General features: G+C 40.5%; 1 protein-coding gene across 2 annotated transcripts; it reads left to right on the forward strand.

The window, feature by feature from the left end:
• Window positions 1-11,589: 11,589 nt before the first annotated feature.
• trh (thyrotropin-releasing hormone) lies at window positions 11,590-15,051 on the forward strand. Of its 2 annotated transcripts, none has more exons than XM_056241422.1 (3): window positions 11,590-11,711; window positions 12,619-12,794; window positions 14,521-15,051. In XM_056241422.1, exons 2-3 carry the CDS (start codon window positions 12,632-12,634, stop codon window positions 15,042-15,044), a joined length of 687 nt encoding a protein of 228 aa, XP_056097397.1. In that variant the 5' UTR covers window positions 11,590-11,711; window positions 12,619-12,631; the 3' UTR covers window positions 15,045-15,051. The 2 variants fall into 2 exon arrangements, with proteins under 2 accessions (XP_056097397.1, XP_056097398.1); XM_056241423.1 differs by having other exon boundaries at window positions 11,591-11,711; window positions 14,524-15,051.
• The last annotated feature ends 241 nt before the right edge of the window (window positions 15,052-15,292 follow it).

The following is a 15,292-nucleotide window of genomic DNA, read 5'->3' on the forward strand; positions in this document are numbered from 1 at the left end:
AAATCAATTATTAACGAAACAGCATGCAGAATGAAATCAAGAGCAATAGTCAAAATCTTTGAAATCTATTAATCTGCATTAATCTGTTTTGTGGAATTGATTTTCCATATCTGCCATAAAAGCAATGTCATGCTTTCACATTTTCTTCATTTTCCTTGTCTTTTTCAACCCCAAACTGTTCTCTTTGAATGTGGCAGTGCATCTGTGGTCGGGTCACGACTCATGTTGGCATGTGTGTGGTGAAGGCTGGCTTTGTGACTCAACTCATGTCACAATGCATCACCCCTGACCTCTGCTGAAACAGCAGCCGGACCCCGCCTCGCAGGTGTCAATCACACATCGCCATGGTGACCCCTGTCAGTGAAGTGTCAGGAAAGTGACTTATGCTCATGATGGAAGAGGAGGGCGGTTTGTATCAGTCAGCGGCATATATATGTTAACACAAGCATTGGCTTTATTTGTTTGTGTGTGTGTGTGTGTGTATGTGTGTGTGTGTGTGTGTGTGTGTGTGTGTGTGTGTGTGTGTGTGTGTGTGTGTGTGTATGTGTGTGTGTGTGTGTGTGTGTGTGTGTGTGTGTGTGTGTGTGTGTGTGTGTGTGTGTGTGTGTGTGTGTGTGTGTGTGTGTGTGTGTGTGTGTTGGAGGGTGTATGCTTCTCACCTGGACAGATATCTCTTGGATAACAAGCAGTTTAGGCTAAGAGTGTGTGTCAGCCTGCATGGTCTGTCAGTAGGGTTGCCACCTGTCCCGGTTTTACCGGGATTGTCCTTCTTTTTAATAACCTGTCCCGGGAAATTTATCCACTCTCCCGGGACATTGAATGTCCCGGTTTTCGAAAGGCTACGTGAATATGTATGTTCAACTTACTATTTTCTCACTTGAAATAGCCTATGCATTGTGCACAGAGTGGTCGGTGACTCTCAGGGTGTCTCTTGTGTGTAGAATGCGCTATCATTGGCTCTGGGACGGGTGTGTCATGTGACGCGACGTAGACTACGTCATCTAGCGCGTCTGTCTTGGCAGCTAGCCAGTTACTACAGGCGGCAAATTGAAGAAGTCAAGAAGATTGTACATCGTCAACATCATTTGGTAGTGTTAACATGGGTGGCGAGACGGAGGACGAAGATGACAGTGTGTCAACAAAGACTGACAGGCCAGTAAAAAAGAAAATGAAACGTTCGACATACTTCAATAATGACTGGATGAAAAATGACAATTATTCCACATGGCTAAAGCAAACACCAGGCGATCCACTATATGCTACTTGCTCCGTATGCTCAGTTAAAATTCTGGTTAAACATGAAGGCAAAACTGCTTTGGATGACCATGCTAAAACGAAGAAACATCAGAGTCGCGTTCAAGTAACCAGAAAAACAAAGGCAATTTCATCATTCATGATTTCAAAAAACTCAGAGGACAAAATTACTGTCGCCGAATTAACAGCTACCTATCACGGTGTGCGACATGGCCATAGCTACCTGTCAACTGACTGTGGGAACAAGGTCAGTGCAAAAATATTCAGTGACTCTGATATTGCAACTAAAATGTCTTGTGGCAGGACTAAAAGTGAGGCCTTAATAGAAAATGTGTTGGCACCATTTAGTCAGCAAAGATTAGCAGCAGAGTTGCAGAAAGCGCACTATTTTGCAGTATGTTCTGATGCATCCAATTCTGGGCACACAAAATTGTTTCCCTACACAGTCCAGTATTTCTGTGCATCCGAGGGTGTGAAGTATGGATTGTTAGACTTTTACGACGACTCCAACGAATCTAGTGAAGCCATATTCAAACAAATAGCGTCTATTACTGAGAACAATGGACTTTCAGTCAGCCAGATCAGTGCCTATGGTGCAGATAACGCATCAGTTAATTATGGTCGGCACAACTCAGTTTTTCAGAAACTCAGAGAAGCTAACCCACAAATTGTGAAGGGCAATTGCAAGTGTCACATCATAAACAACACTGTAAAAGCAGCTAATCGTGTCTTTAGTGCTGGAGGGTGTGACGTGGAGGCCTTTGTGCTGAAGGTGTATAGTGAATTCAGTTGTTCTGCTAAAAAAGTGGAATTGCTTAAGGACTTCTGTGAATTTACTAATACAAAATACAGGGAGATTCTGAGGCATGTCCCCACACGCTGGCTGTCTTTGCTGCCAGCGATACAGAGGATTTTAGAGTGTTGGCCAGCTTTAAAGTCTTATTTTGTATCCCTGGGAAAGGAGGACTGCCCAAGTATCATCTGGACATTTGTGTGTGGTGCAAGTGATGCAGAAAATGTAGACTGTACTGTGGCTGAATGTATCCTTGCATTCATGCACAATGTGATGCAAGAATTTGATTCATCTATTAGGGTGCTAGAGAGTGACAGTGCTACTGTGATTGACGTTTACTCTGTGATGAACAGATTGCACAGTCAGCTGATCGCAAGGCGCACAGACAAATTCTATGGCAGTAAAGCAAAACAAATACTGAGGAGCCTTTTACCCCAGCAACAGGAACAGTTCAGGAGCCTGGTGGACAGATTTTTTGAGAAGGCAGTGCTGTATCTTGAGGATAAATTTGACTTCAATGACCAGGTTCTTGCACACATTGGCTGTCTCAGCCTTCATGAAGGACAATCACTCCAATGGTCAGAGTTGGAAGTGTTAGTGGAAAAACTGGCCCTGGATGTTGAAGAAGACAAGCTGTATGGTGATGTAGTCATTCTGAATGAGGTCTTACACACCATTCCAACAGACCTTACCCCAGACAGAAAGTGGGCCTATTTTTTTAGCAAGGCAACTGAATCCACCGAGCTGTTGAAAGTAGTTGCTTTTGTTTTTTCCATACCAGTCAGTAATGCCTATGCAGAAAGAGTGTTCAGTCATATGGAGGATGTTTGGTCCGATAAAAGAAACAGACTGTCAGTTGCAATGGTGAAGTCTGAGCTTCAGGTCAGATTGAATTTCAAATTGTCATGCACTGAATTCAAGACATTCATTGAAGAACAGAAACCACTGATAGCTGCAGCAAAGGGAAACGCCAAGTATAGATGGAAGACTAGGTAAGCTTAGGCCTATCTATTTATGATTTTGTTATTCCAATGTCTGATTGAGACATACTAAATAAAAGTGGCTATAGATGTGGCTAAGGTATGGTAAATGCAAATCTAATGTCATCCCTCTACTTATTTCTTTAGCAAAGAGGGAGCAAAAGCAAGCACGAGCACCAGTATCTAAGCAATCAGGTAAGCTATAAGTTAAGTAAGATAAGTGAGAATACTTGAGATGTTTAAAATATTCACGAGTCACGACTATGCACAATCTTACTGCACAAAGGCCAATTTTGTCTTGTGGGTCTAATGTCTAATGGACATTTTGACTTGTGAGCAAAGCGGTCGATCAGGTCATCGATATGTCCAGGTTTTTTATCAGACATAGGTGGCAACCCTATCTGTCAGTCAGGCGAGGCTGTTTTTGTCCGAGCTGTCTTCTCTTGTCTTTGTATCTTTGTATCTGGTGACGCCATGAAACTTTCAGGGAACTTACTGAAAAACTAAAGCACTGGTCATCCAAAGGAGTCAAACTTTCCAATTCTATCTTTTCCCTTTTGACACTTCTATAGAAATAGATACGTATATTGGAAACAGTCAACATTAGAAACATTTTTACGCGATGTGAAGTCTCGAGATCCTATGTTGAGGGAATCATATATTTTTCACATGGCCATGCGTTTAATGCATAAACAAACCCTTGTGACCATAGCAACCTGGGATTATCAGAAATGGATATTATTATAGGCCCCAATATCCGACGAAATAAAATATCTTCTACATGCAGTGTTTTTTGCTTGCAGTTAAAAGTGCTAGCCATTTTTTGCTAATTGAAAGTTTTACACAAATGAATAAACACTTTTGAGAAAAATCTTTAAAATGGTGTTCAGTCACACATAAGTGGAAAAACACAATGTCCAGACACGCTGCTCCTGCTGGATGAAACTAACTGCAATGACCTCAGCATCCATCTCCCACACACAGATCACACACAGGATCAAGCATGAACACACACCCGTCACAGCCGGCGCTGCAGGGAGAAACTCACGGTGCAATAAAGCATCCGCCTCATAACAGCACTAACCACCTACCTATGCACTAGATATTGTTGAGACTGAATCCAGGAATGTCCATAATAGATGTGAGTAGTGTTTAAACAGAGAGAAACAAAGATAAGCATGCAGCTTCACTGGTTAAACAAATTTCATACAGCCAGGCCAAAACCAAAGGTACTATAGGGACAAATAGAGCCAGCAAGACATAAGCAAAATCTCACTTAGTGCACCTTTAAAGGGGTCATATAATGGTACATGCACTTTTTCAAGTTGATTGTACTGAAATGTGTGTTGGCAGTGCCTGTACACAACCATCATATAATGATAAAAATCTATCCAGTGTTTTTGTTTTAATCTCCTTATATGTTTTCCCCTGCCTCAAATCGAGCCGTTCGAGCCTGTGACGTCACACGCTCGGACGCCCCTCCCACGATTGTTGATTGACAGCATCGTTTTAACACAGACCCGCCCTCGCTCCTGAGCGAGCTGTCAATCATAGTCCGTCATTGTTAGGGTTGGGTACCGAAACTCGCTGCCAATAGGGAACCGGTTCCGACGTAAACGGTAGTAACCAGACCGAATAAGAACGACAATTTCGGTGCCTGATTTCGGTGCCTGACTTAATTAGGCACACACGCACACACACACACACACACACGCACAGTCTCTTCTGTCTCGCATGCGCGCCCTTTCTCGCAAGGTTTGGCTGCATTTCACGTGTAAAATTACGTGTCAGAACGCCCTCTAGGTGTGCCGATAGTCTGAATCCCATATAGAAACAAGCCAATTCATTGGCTAATGGCGCGGGCGCCGCCTCGACGCACTTACGTCGTCATACTATGTTGGCGCGCGCGCGCCATCTGCTCCTCAGATTTCTCTGTCGAAAAAGGAAGCTGGTCGGCAGCGCGAGGAGCTTGGCAGCGTCCCGTTCCCTATTGAGAGAACATTGGTTACACCAGTAACCAGAGATGTTCTCTTTCATAGGTTCACTCAACGCTGCGTAGCTAAGAAGCAGTGGATTTGTAGGCTGCTGTATCACGTGCCGTTTGAACTGACGCGCTACAGCGATCTGTCACATTTCAAAGAGCCAAAACGTTATTTATTGTGTGTGAATCTCGTAAAAATATTGACAGAATCTGACAGCTGTGGATTTGTTCCATATCAAAAGTAACCGTCTCTGTCTTGTCTGTCGATGTCCTCTTTGTCCGCGATTTTTCTCTGCGTGCGTGAGAGTTGGCAGCTCTGCTAGTAATCTCTATTAATCTCCAGTATTATTACATTGTTTGATACAATATTGTTTTATTTGATATTATGTAAATGTGTAAAATGTAATTTAAATTTTTTTTTTTATATTGGTTTTATTATTACCATATGTTACTTGTATTTATATTGTTTAAAGATTTAAGTTAATATTGTGTCCAGTTTGGCCCTGTAAAAAAATTAAAGATTTAAGTTAATATTGTGTCCAGTTTGGCCCTGTAAATAAAAGGGTATTATTTTTTTATAAAGTGTGTGCGGTTTCGTTTTCTTAAGTACCGTTTCAAGAACCGTTTAAGCACCGGAACCGTTTAAAAAATACCGAGTAGGTACTGGTATCGGATAAAACCCAACCGATACCCAACCCTAGTCATTGTTGATGTGCTGGAGCACTGTCTATGAGCAGAATGGCGTCTAAGCGATTGTGGTGTTCTGTTCTTGGGTGTAATAACGAACACAGTCATTTTAATGTTCCTAAATCCGAACCGCTGAAGACGCAGTGGCTGAGTTTGTTTTCGAAGGGAATATTCCCCACGAGCAACGTCAATGCTCTCATGTTTGCGCGAATCATTTCTCACCAGACTGCTTTATAAACGAGGGTCAGTATAAAGCTGGTTTTGCTAAGAAGCTGCTCATGAAAAAAGGATCGGTACCAGCTATTCGTGTTCCTGCAGCTGCTCCAGAAGAAGTGAGTGTAACGTTTTCTTAAAGGGGTCATATAATGCCATTTTTGTACAAGCTAATATGATTCTTTAGGGTCTAAATTAAAAGTTTGTAATATACTTTAATTAAAAATTCTCATTAGTATTGTAAGAAAACACTTATTTTACCTGGTCAAAAACAGCTCTGTTTTCAGCATGCCGTTTCAGTGCATATGACTTTAAATGATAATGAGCTTTGCTGACTCCGCCCCTCTGTTCTGTGTACACCGTTTGTAACACAATAACACAATAACCATAACGCGTTGTTCAGTATAAACGTGGGATTATGAATTATATTGAGAACGTCATACATAGAAAACATGCCGTAATGTACCCTGAGTGTAAACCTTAGACACATTCATTGTGAAGCGTGCAGCTAGCGAGTTGCAAAGATTAATATATTAATATAAAGTTTAATAAAACGTTACACTCACTTCCGTTCTTCTGGAGATTCAGCAGGAACACGAATAGGTTCCGATCCTTTTTTCAGGAGCAGCTTCTTAGCAAATCCAGCTCATACTGACCCTCGTTTATAAAGCAGTCTGGTGAGAAATGATTCGCGCAAACATGAGAGCATTGACGTTGCTCGTGGGGAATATTCCCTTCGAAAACAAACTCAGCCACTGCGTCTTCAGCGGTTCGGATTTAGGAACATTAAAATGACTGTTCGTTATTACACCCAAGAACAGAACACCACAATCGCTTAGACGCCATTCTGCTCATAGACAGCTCCAGCATATCAACAATGACCGCGCCGGTCCGCGCAGACTATGATTGACAGCTGGCTCACGAGCGAGGGCGGGTCTGTGTTGAAACGCTGCTGTCAATCAACAATCGTGGGAGGGGCGTCCGAGCGTGTGACGTCACACGGTCGAACGGCTTGATTTGAGGCAGGGGAAAACATATAAGGAGATTAAAACAAAACCACTGGATGGATTTTTATCATTATATGATGGTTGTGTACAGGCACTGCCAACACACATTTCAGTACAATCAACTTGTAAAAGTGCATGTACCATTATATGACCCCTTTAACCTTTATATTAATCTTTGCAAATCGCTTGTACACTTCACGATGAATGCGGCTAAGGTTTACACTCAGGGTAACGTTACATTACGGCATGTTTTCTATGTACGACGTTCTCAATATAATTCATAATCCCACGTTTATAATGAACAACGCGTTACAGTTATTGTGTTATTACAAACTGAGTACGTATACATCAGTAAACACATAGCGTTCGTACATCTCACTAAGTTTCTCTAACGTTACCCTGCCAGTACATACAAAGTGACATTACGTTAACCAACCATTCAGAAACGTCCTGCTCGAGCCTTAATTGTCGAACTTCTTTGCGGCCGTCATCTTGTCCCGGTCCGACTCCGGCTCAAACTGATACGGTTGCACAGATGTGTCCTCAGAGACTCCCGCTGCCATTCTTTCTCCAAAATATACCCTCAACTGTTGTCAAGGCAACACTTCACGTGCGTTGTGTCTAAACGCCGGCAGAACAGAGGGGCGGAGTCAGCGAAGCTCATTATCATTTAAAGGCATATGCACTGAAACGGCGTGCTGAAAACAGAGCTGTTTTTGACCAGGTAAAATAAGTGTTTTCTTACAATACTAATGAGAATTTTTAATTAAAGTATATTACAAACTTTTAATTTAGACCCTAAATAATCAAATTAACTTTATGAAAATGGCATTATATGACCCCTTTAAGGAGAAATTTTTCATTGGTATGGTGACCCAGCCCGTTCTCATCCCAAGGCGTCATATACTGACGCGTTTGCCAAAGCGTTTACATCCAACGCACATGGCACCCTTTAGCGTCATATGAGACGCAGATATATGGCGCCTCCTAGTGGTCTAACCTTAACACTACCCCAGACCTAAACCTACCCATAACCGAAGCGTGTTATATTGACGCTAAAGGGTGCCATGTGCGACGGATGTAGACGCTTTGGCAAAAGCGTCAGTATATGACGCCTTGGGATGAGAATGCGTTTGGTGACCGGGAGGGACATGTTTGGTTCACTTAGTTTTGTCATGCGGCCACGATCCTTATGTTGTGGCCACGCGATGTGAGGGAACCTACAGATCATGAGGGAACAACATTTTTCACATGGCCATGCATTTAATGCATAAACAAACCCTTATGACCATAGCAACCTGGGATTATCAGAAATCAATATTATTATTAAATTCATATTTTATTTTGAATTAAGGATGACAATGTAATCCCATCCCACAGCCTTCCAAATCCATTTACTGATCATGTCTTTTTATTTCATATTGTTATATTATTATTATACTTATTATTAGGCTATTGTTATTATTAATAATATTATAAAGGCCCCAAAAATTAAATATTTTCTACATGCAGTGTTTTTTGCTTGCAGTAATATTCCATGACTAGATCTCAGTGGTAATCACAACTCTTCCTCATTTCGAGCAGCTCTCAGTGTTTGTGAGTCTGAAGTGTGCAGTGGAGGATTGGAGTGACACGTGCTGTATGTGCAGGTTTAATGTGGGAGTCCAATATACGCAGTAAGGGTTGAGCCAGCATGTTCCAGGAAAGAAAGTAGCAGGACTGAAGCACGAAGACCCACAGAGATGTTGATGTTTTCTGAGCTCTGTTAAGACATTCAGAATTAAATTAATCAGAGCTATAAACAAACCCAGAAGCACATCCGAATCAGCAGTGAAATCTACTCCTTACATCTTTACAGACCTTTATTTAGATAGTCTCAGTATCAGCATATATTACGCAGAGCATGATATAATTTCAATACAAAAGCAAGTCGCTCAAGGCTGTGCTAGAGGGATTTTACCACAGTTTAAAACATTCCTTATGCATGGTAAAATCGCCACAGTAATATGATAAAAGACACCAACCCTAACCCTTACTCGCACATCTCACCCAAACATTTATTCAATTATTCACCCTTATGTTTTTCCAGACCGGTATGACTTTTTCTTATGCGAAACTCAAAAGCAGAAAATGTAATGAATATCATGGGTAACGGTTCCTTTTACAGTACAGTGCTTACGTGTACTTACAGTGTACTTACCTAGAAAGTACTGGCGAATATAAGGTATATAAGGGTCAGGGTTAGTATTACCCAGTAATTGTAATTACTATAATAAGTACATAGTATGTACATGGGTAACAGGACTGTTTACCCATGGGAACCTCAACCTCACGAGTCCCCCCCCACACACACACAGGAACACACACTCCCCCAACAAATGATCAGAGGCAAAACAGAGCATCAGTTACATTTGCAAGTTATCGTGTCAACTAAGACTAAACGATTAAACGCCCAAAGAAAAGAACAAAACATCCACTGATCATTATGTCTGAACAAGACGTTTCTCCTCCCTCTGGTGTTTCTTGCTTTCCCTTTGAGTTTTGCACAAATAAACCGGCTGACTGTATTTTAATGTGAATTTGTGAGTACAAATGTGTGAGTGTGTGTCTGTGTCTGTGTGTGTTCACGTTCAAGCAGTAATTATAGCCTGACAGTGGCTGACAGCGTGACCTTTTGGGTCAGTGTGTGTGTGTGTGTGTGTGACTATGTCATGAGTAGGTGTAGAAAGCCACAATCCGCCGCTAGAACACTCAAAGAAAGTTTGTTAAGACAAACTTTGTATGTTGGCTTGACAAATCTTAAAAGTATGTATAGGCCTTGAAGAAAGACAAACAGATGCTTTTGATTGTAACATGTTTTATGGTTATTGCGTGGTTAATTCAGGGAGGGATGCCGATCACAGACTGATTTCTTACGTTCATGTCATCTCATGCGCAGAAAGTCCTCCTGAAATATAACCCAATTAATTCCACTTCATTTTTCCACTATCCATGGGAAGTGATTGGTATTGACAGATGAAGTATTGGACGTGACAGCGCATAAAGACGCCTGATTTATTGCATTACACGGTGATTCCCTCAAGCCGTCAGCTGTGCGACTGTACGAGACTTCGGGAGATTTTGAAATGATGTGAGCTGTAGATAATGATTTCAGTGAGGCTTAGAGGAATGATGTTTGCTTTAAAGAATAAGACCATCAGTTCCCGGGCCGTTATACGCCTCTGAAAGGAAATTAGGGCTTCTTCAGGAGAGAGAAAGTGACGCAACACTCGCTCTCCATGAACGTCATGTTAGTTGGTAGAGGAGAGCAAACTAGTCAAAGCTCGAGTGTGTTACTGACGGAGGCTACTCCACACACACACACACACACACACACACACACACACACACACACACACACACACACACACACACACACACACACACACACACACACACACACACACACAAGTAGGCTACCAAAAGTATGACGACTATTTCTTACCACAATGTACCATTTATTGAATATGCAGTGCAAAGCCCATTCTATAAAAGCATATAAACTGTATAAAGCATGATAAATTATTATGCTACCTCTAGTGAAATAAAACTATACCAAAATGTATTTATTTCTTACTAAGTATACTACAAATCCATATAAATACATATTTACTGCCATATTGCTTGAGACTTACTGATAGAAATATTATAATTAAACTTTATTTGGAGTTCCTCTTTATTGCACAATGCACAGTTCTTAATATTAAGCCAAAAATGTGTTTATTAGTAAGTAGGCTATAGCATGACCACTGTATAAAATATTTAAATGCGAGATATTAAAAGTGTAACTAAAGTATACTTGCAATAGTTCCACTATAGCACTATCAAATATAGGCTATCTTTAGTATATCTTTAGTTGAACTTCAGCACTATTTCCGAATAACTAAAGTACAATTGCAGGGTTTGAATATTAAGTATAAATATGTAAATGTATTTATACTTAGCATAAAATGTATTTCAAATACATTTTACAAGGGATGTGGTTGTGAAACTGAGGATTATGTTCATAGTTACTGAAGAAACAGAAGATCCTGCAGCATTTGTGTGCACAAGACATTTAGATTGATATTTTATTATCAAATGCAATAAAATTCTGAAAAAGTGAGACTTACTTTAGGTTTCCAGAAGTTGTGTTCGTCTTTTCTCCTCTATTGTGTCCTGAGTAAAACGCTTCCCGAACAAGAACAAATGTGGGCGGGGCTTGATTGTGTCTGTGGGGAATTGATTGGATGGTTGTGGTTTGCTATTGGCCGATCTCATGTGAGTGACAGGTTATAGCCCCGCCCTCGTCATCAGAGAAGAGATGCTGCAAGAGGAACTTATTCTGATTCAACATTAATTTAAAAACAACGATGTGCATCGATATATATCATTACACTGCAATATTCAATAAAAAATTGTAAAAAATAGCTCGGAAAGTATGAATATGTCAATTATCTATTACACATCAAAGTGCCATGCTATAAGACCTACTCTTGTCACCTACCTTTACTTATTGTGAAACTAAAAAAAGCAGTTTTATGAATGAACCGAGTCTCGATAGCATCATACTGCCCCCCTCAGGGGCAAACCCGCACTGCACGCGTGACGTCACAGTCTCGAGCGCCTATAAAACACGCGCGCGCGAGTCTCACGCTTCACTCACTGACCTCGGCCTGAACGGGTCACACACACACACACACACACACCAGAGGAGCATCTTCAGGTTCCAGCATCGACGGGTATTCTGCAACAGGTGAATTAACCATCGGCTGCAGGTAAGACCAGGATTAAAGCAACTTTATATGTACTTTTCTCTCCAAAAAAAAGGTACAAAAGCTGTCACTGGGGTGGTACCCTTTCAAAAGGTGCATCTTTGTATCTAAAGTGTGCATATTAGTATCTCAAAGGTACATATTGGGACCAATAGTGTACATAGTAGTACCTAAATGGTACATATTAGAAGGGTACCGTCCCAGTGACAGATTTTGTACCTTTTTGATGCATGATCATATTCATACAAACACTCTTAAAATAAAGGTACCAGAGCAAGGAGAGGTTTTGCAGTGATGCCAATGCTAGATGAACTAGTTTTTCAGTGAACAGTTCTTAAAAGAACATGTTTTCTCAGTGTGGAAAACGCTTTAATGATCTAAAGTAAAATTTCCATTGTAAAGCTCATGGAACCAGTAAAGGATCTTCACTTCTAAGAGTATTGACATGGTATTCTTTGAGTTAGAATTGTTACTTTACTGTAAAACATGTTCAGTTCACTTACTTAAAATGTTTTTGTAAACTCGTTGCCTTAAAATTATTAAGGAAATAAACGTAATGCTTAAATGAAAAAAATTAAGTTATGTGAACTTGACAATTCCACATTACTTAAATTTTTTGATTGACCCATTTGTGCTCAAATATTTCTGAATGGTTTCATGCATATAGTCGTGTTAAGATAGTGTTCATAGTGAACATGTTCTGCATTTATTTTCCCCAGGATTTTTCTTCGTAAATCGTATTTGAATGCTCAGCAAAGTTGCTGATAGTCTTATGGGCTAAGCATGAAGTTTATTGATAATTTTAAGGCAACGGGTTTCCTTCATTTCTTGAAGTTAAGTCCCCTGATCACGTTTCACAGTGTTGTTATGCGTATGTCATATGCCGGTGTGTTGGTGTGTTTGTGAGCAGGACAGAGGTTGTCATGAGGGCGGTGTGTGTGATCATCTTGGCCTCTCTGACGGTCCTCCAGTGTCAGGATCTGCCGGGCGAGAGCGACCCGTCTCTGGATGAACTCTTCCAGCGCGCCGAGACTCTCCTCATCCGCTCAATCCTCACTCAGATGGAGGACGAGAACAACGACAACGGTGCCGGCTTACATTCACGCTCACTGTCAGAACTAAAATACAGATATAGGTACTTTCAATTGAAAGAAAGAAAAAGGTACAAAAGACTCTCAGGAAAAAAGGTACAAAAGCTGTCACTGGGACTGTACCCTTTCAAAAGGTTCTAATATGTACCATTTAGGTACTACACTATTGGTACCAATATGTACCTTTGAGATACTAATATGCACACTTTAGGTACAAAGATGCACCTTTTGAAAGCGTATCAGCAGTGACAGCTTTTGTACCTTTTTTCTGAGAGTGAAAATAGCAGATAAACGAATAAACATAGTAATAAAGCGACTGCGATATACACATAGTATGACACTTCATAGAGATCGACCGAAGATGTATCCTTTTAATCATTGCTTTTCTATGTTTGAATGTCGGATTATATTTAATTATTGTTTTGTTCTGCTTTTTGCCACAGTAATAACTTCACTAGACCACTTTTCCAAAAATATAACACTGAATTTATATTTTTGACCTTTATTATTAACAAAGGCACTGTAAAACAATATATATATATATTGCTGCCTTAAATTTTTATGTACAATCAATTTGGATTTTTAAGTAATCTCAACTTAAATTACATTAAAATGACTTCAGAACTTATATTGATGAGTATAAGCAATGTAAAAACATATGTTGTCATAACTTCTGATTAAACTCTCATAGAATTTTGACAGAGTAATAATTATAATGCTTATTATTATTACATTTATATTTATAAACTATATTCTCTAAAGAACACACCAAATGGTGTTTATTGTTCAACCCAAAAAATTTAAGTAAAACCCATAAAGCAAACAGTGATTCATCTGTTTATTACATGTAACAAATCGGCAATAAATACAGTTTGTGCGTTTTTGGTAACACTTTATCAGTGTCCTTGTAACACATGTTACATGTACTTAGTAATGACAGTAAATGATGCATAATTACATGCCAAACCCTTATTCAAAACTTATACATATATAGTTACCTAATATTACATGCATAATTACACTGTAACAAAAACACCTTAAAATAAAGTGTAACCTAAATAGAGTTTTTTGGGTAACGCTTTAATTTACAGTTTTCTTGTAACATGTTACACTTACTTAACAGTAAATGATGTATAATTACATGCAACATACCATAAACCAAACCATACTCTTAACCCTTTAAGTACATGTTGTTAATTATATATTGCATGTATAATTACATTACTATAGGGTTAGGGGCTAGCTTAGGGTAAACTGCATGTAGTTGCATAATTTATAGTTATTATTATCATGTAACACACTTTCCCCTTTTTTGCATTTATAATCACAAGAAAAATGAAAAATAAAAGCGGTAATCACAACTCAAGCACATTTGTAGCGTAATTTTTACAGTGTAATTTTCTCCATATTTATTTATCATCCTCGAGAAAGACGATCAGAACTGTTTCTAAAGTTTCAAAGTAGGCTACATGTAACATGTGTAACAAGAACACAAAATAAAGCGTTACCAAATAAAGTTACACTTTTCCTTTTTTGGGGGGGGATGCATTTATAATCACAATTGAAATAGAACATAAGCATAAAGTTGCACATTTGTAGCGTCCTGACCTGACATTTTTACAGTGTATATTTTCTCCATATTTATGCATCATCCTCGAGAAAGACGATCAGAACTGTTTCTAAAGTTTTACACACGTGCGTAAATCCCTGTCCCTCTCCAGGAGAGCAGCTCGAGTCCCCGACAGACCGGATGGAGAAGAGGCAACACCCGGGAAAGCGTCAGCATCCCGGCAAGCGCGAGGACTACGCGGACTACGAAGACGACGCTCCAGTTTTCCAGAAGAGACAGCATCCCGGCAAGCGCGAGGACGAGGAGAGCGCGAGGCTGAGACGACAGCATCCCGGGAAAAGACTATCCCTAGACGAGCCGATGATCCTGGAGGAACCGAGCGTGCAGACCGAGCTCTCCAAGCGACAGCATCCCGGGAAACGGTACCTGATGCTGCTCCACAAGCGACAGCACCCCGGCCGGCGCGAGCTACAGCACGACGGAGACTTTTCGGAGCTGGAGAAGCGTCAGCATCCCGGGAAGAGACTGTGTGAGGACTGGGATGAGCCGGGATGCGGGCAAGCTAGTATCCTACTCGAGCTTCTGGATAACGCCAACAAAAGTCGCGCTGAGGAGAAGCGACAGCATCCCGGGAAACGCTTCGAGTTAGAGGCCGATCTGACGGAACAAGAGTAACTGTGTGAAGAAGATGCTGAAATGTTGTTAAAACGGATGAATAAGTGTGTGTGTGCGTTGCTTTCCCCAGCATCCGATTCATGGAAAACGCACCATACTGCGTTTCTCATTCAGCCCGATCTCATGAAAATGCGGATCTAAAGCACGAATTGTATTTAACGTGCAATTTATACGCAAGAAATGTGCATACGCACTGTAAACCCCTTGCGCTTGCAGGATGAGTGAAGTGCGTATAACACGCCATAAAG

This window comes from Rhinichthys klamathensis, unplaced genomic scaffold (genome assembly GCF_029890125.1).
Source record: "Rhinichthys klamathensis goyatoka isolate OS25496 unplaced genomic scaffold, OSU_Roscu_1.1 h1tg000640l_1, whole genome shotgun sequence".
NCBI lineage: Eukaryota > Metazoa > Chordata > Actinopteri > Cypriniformes > Leuciscidae > Rhinichthys > Rhinichthys klamathensis.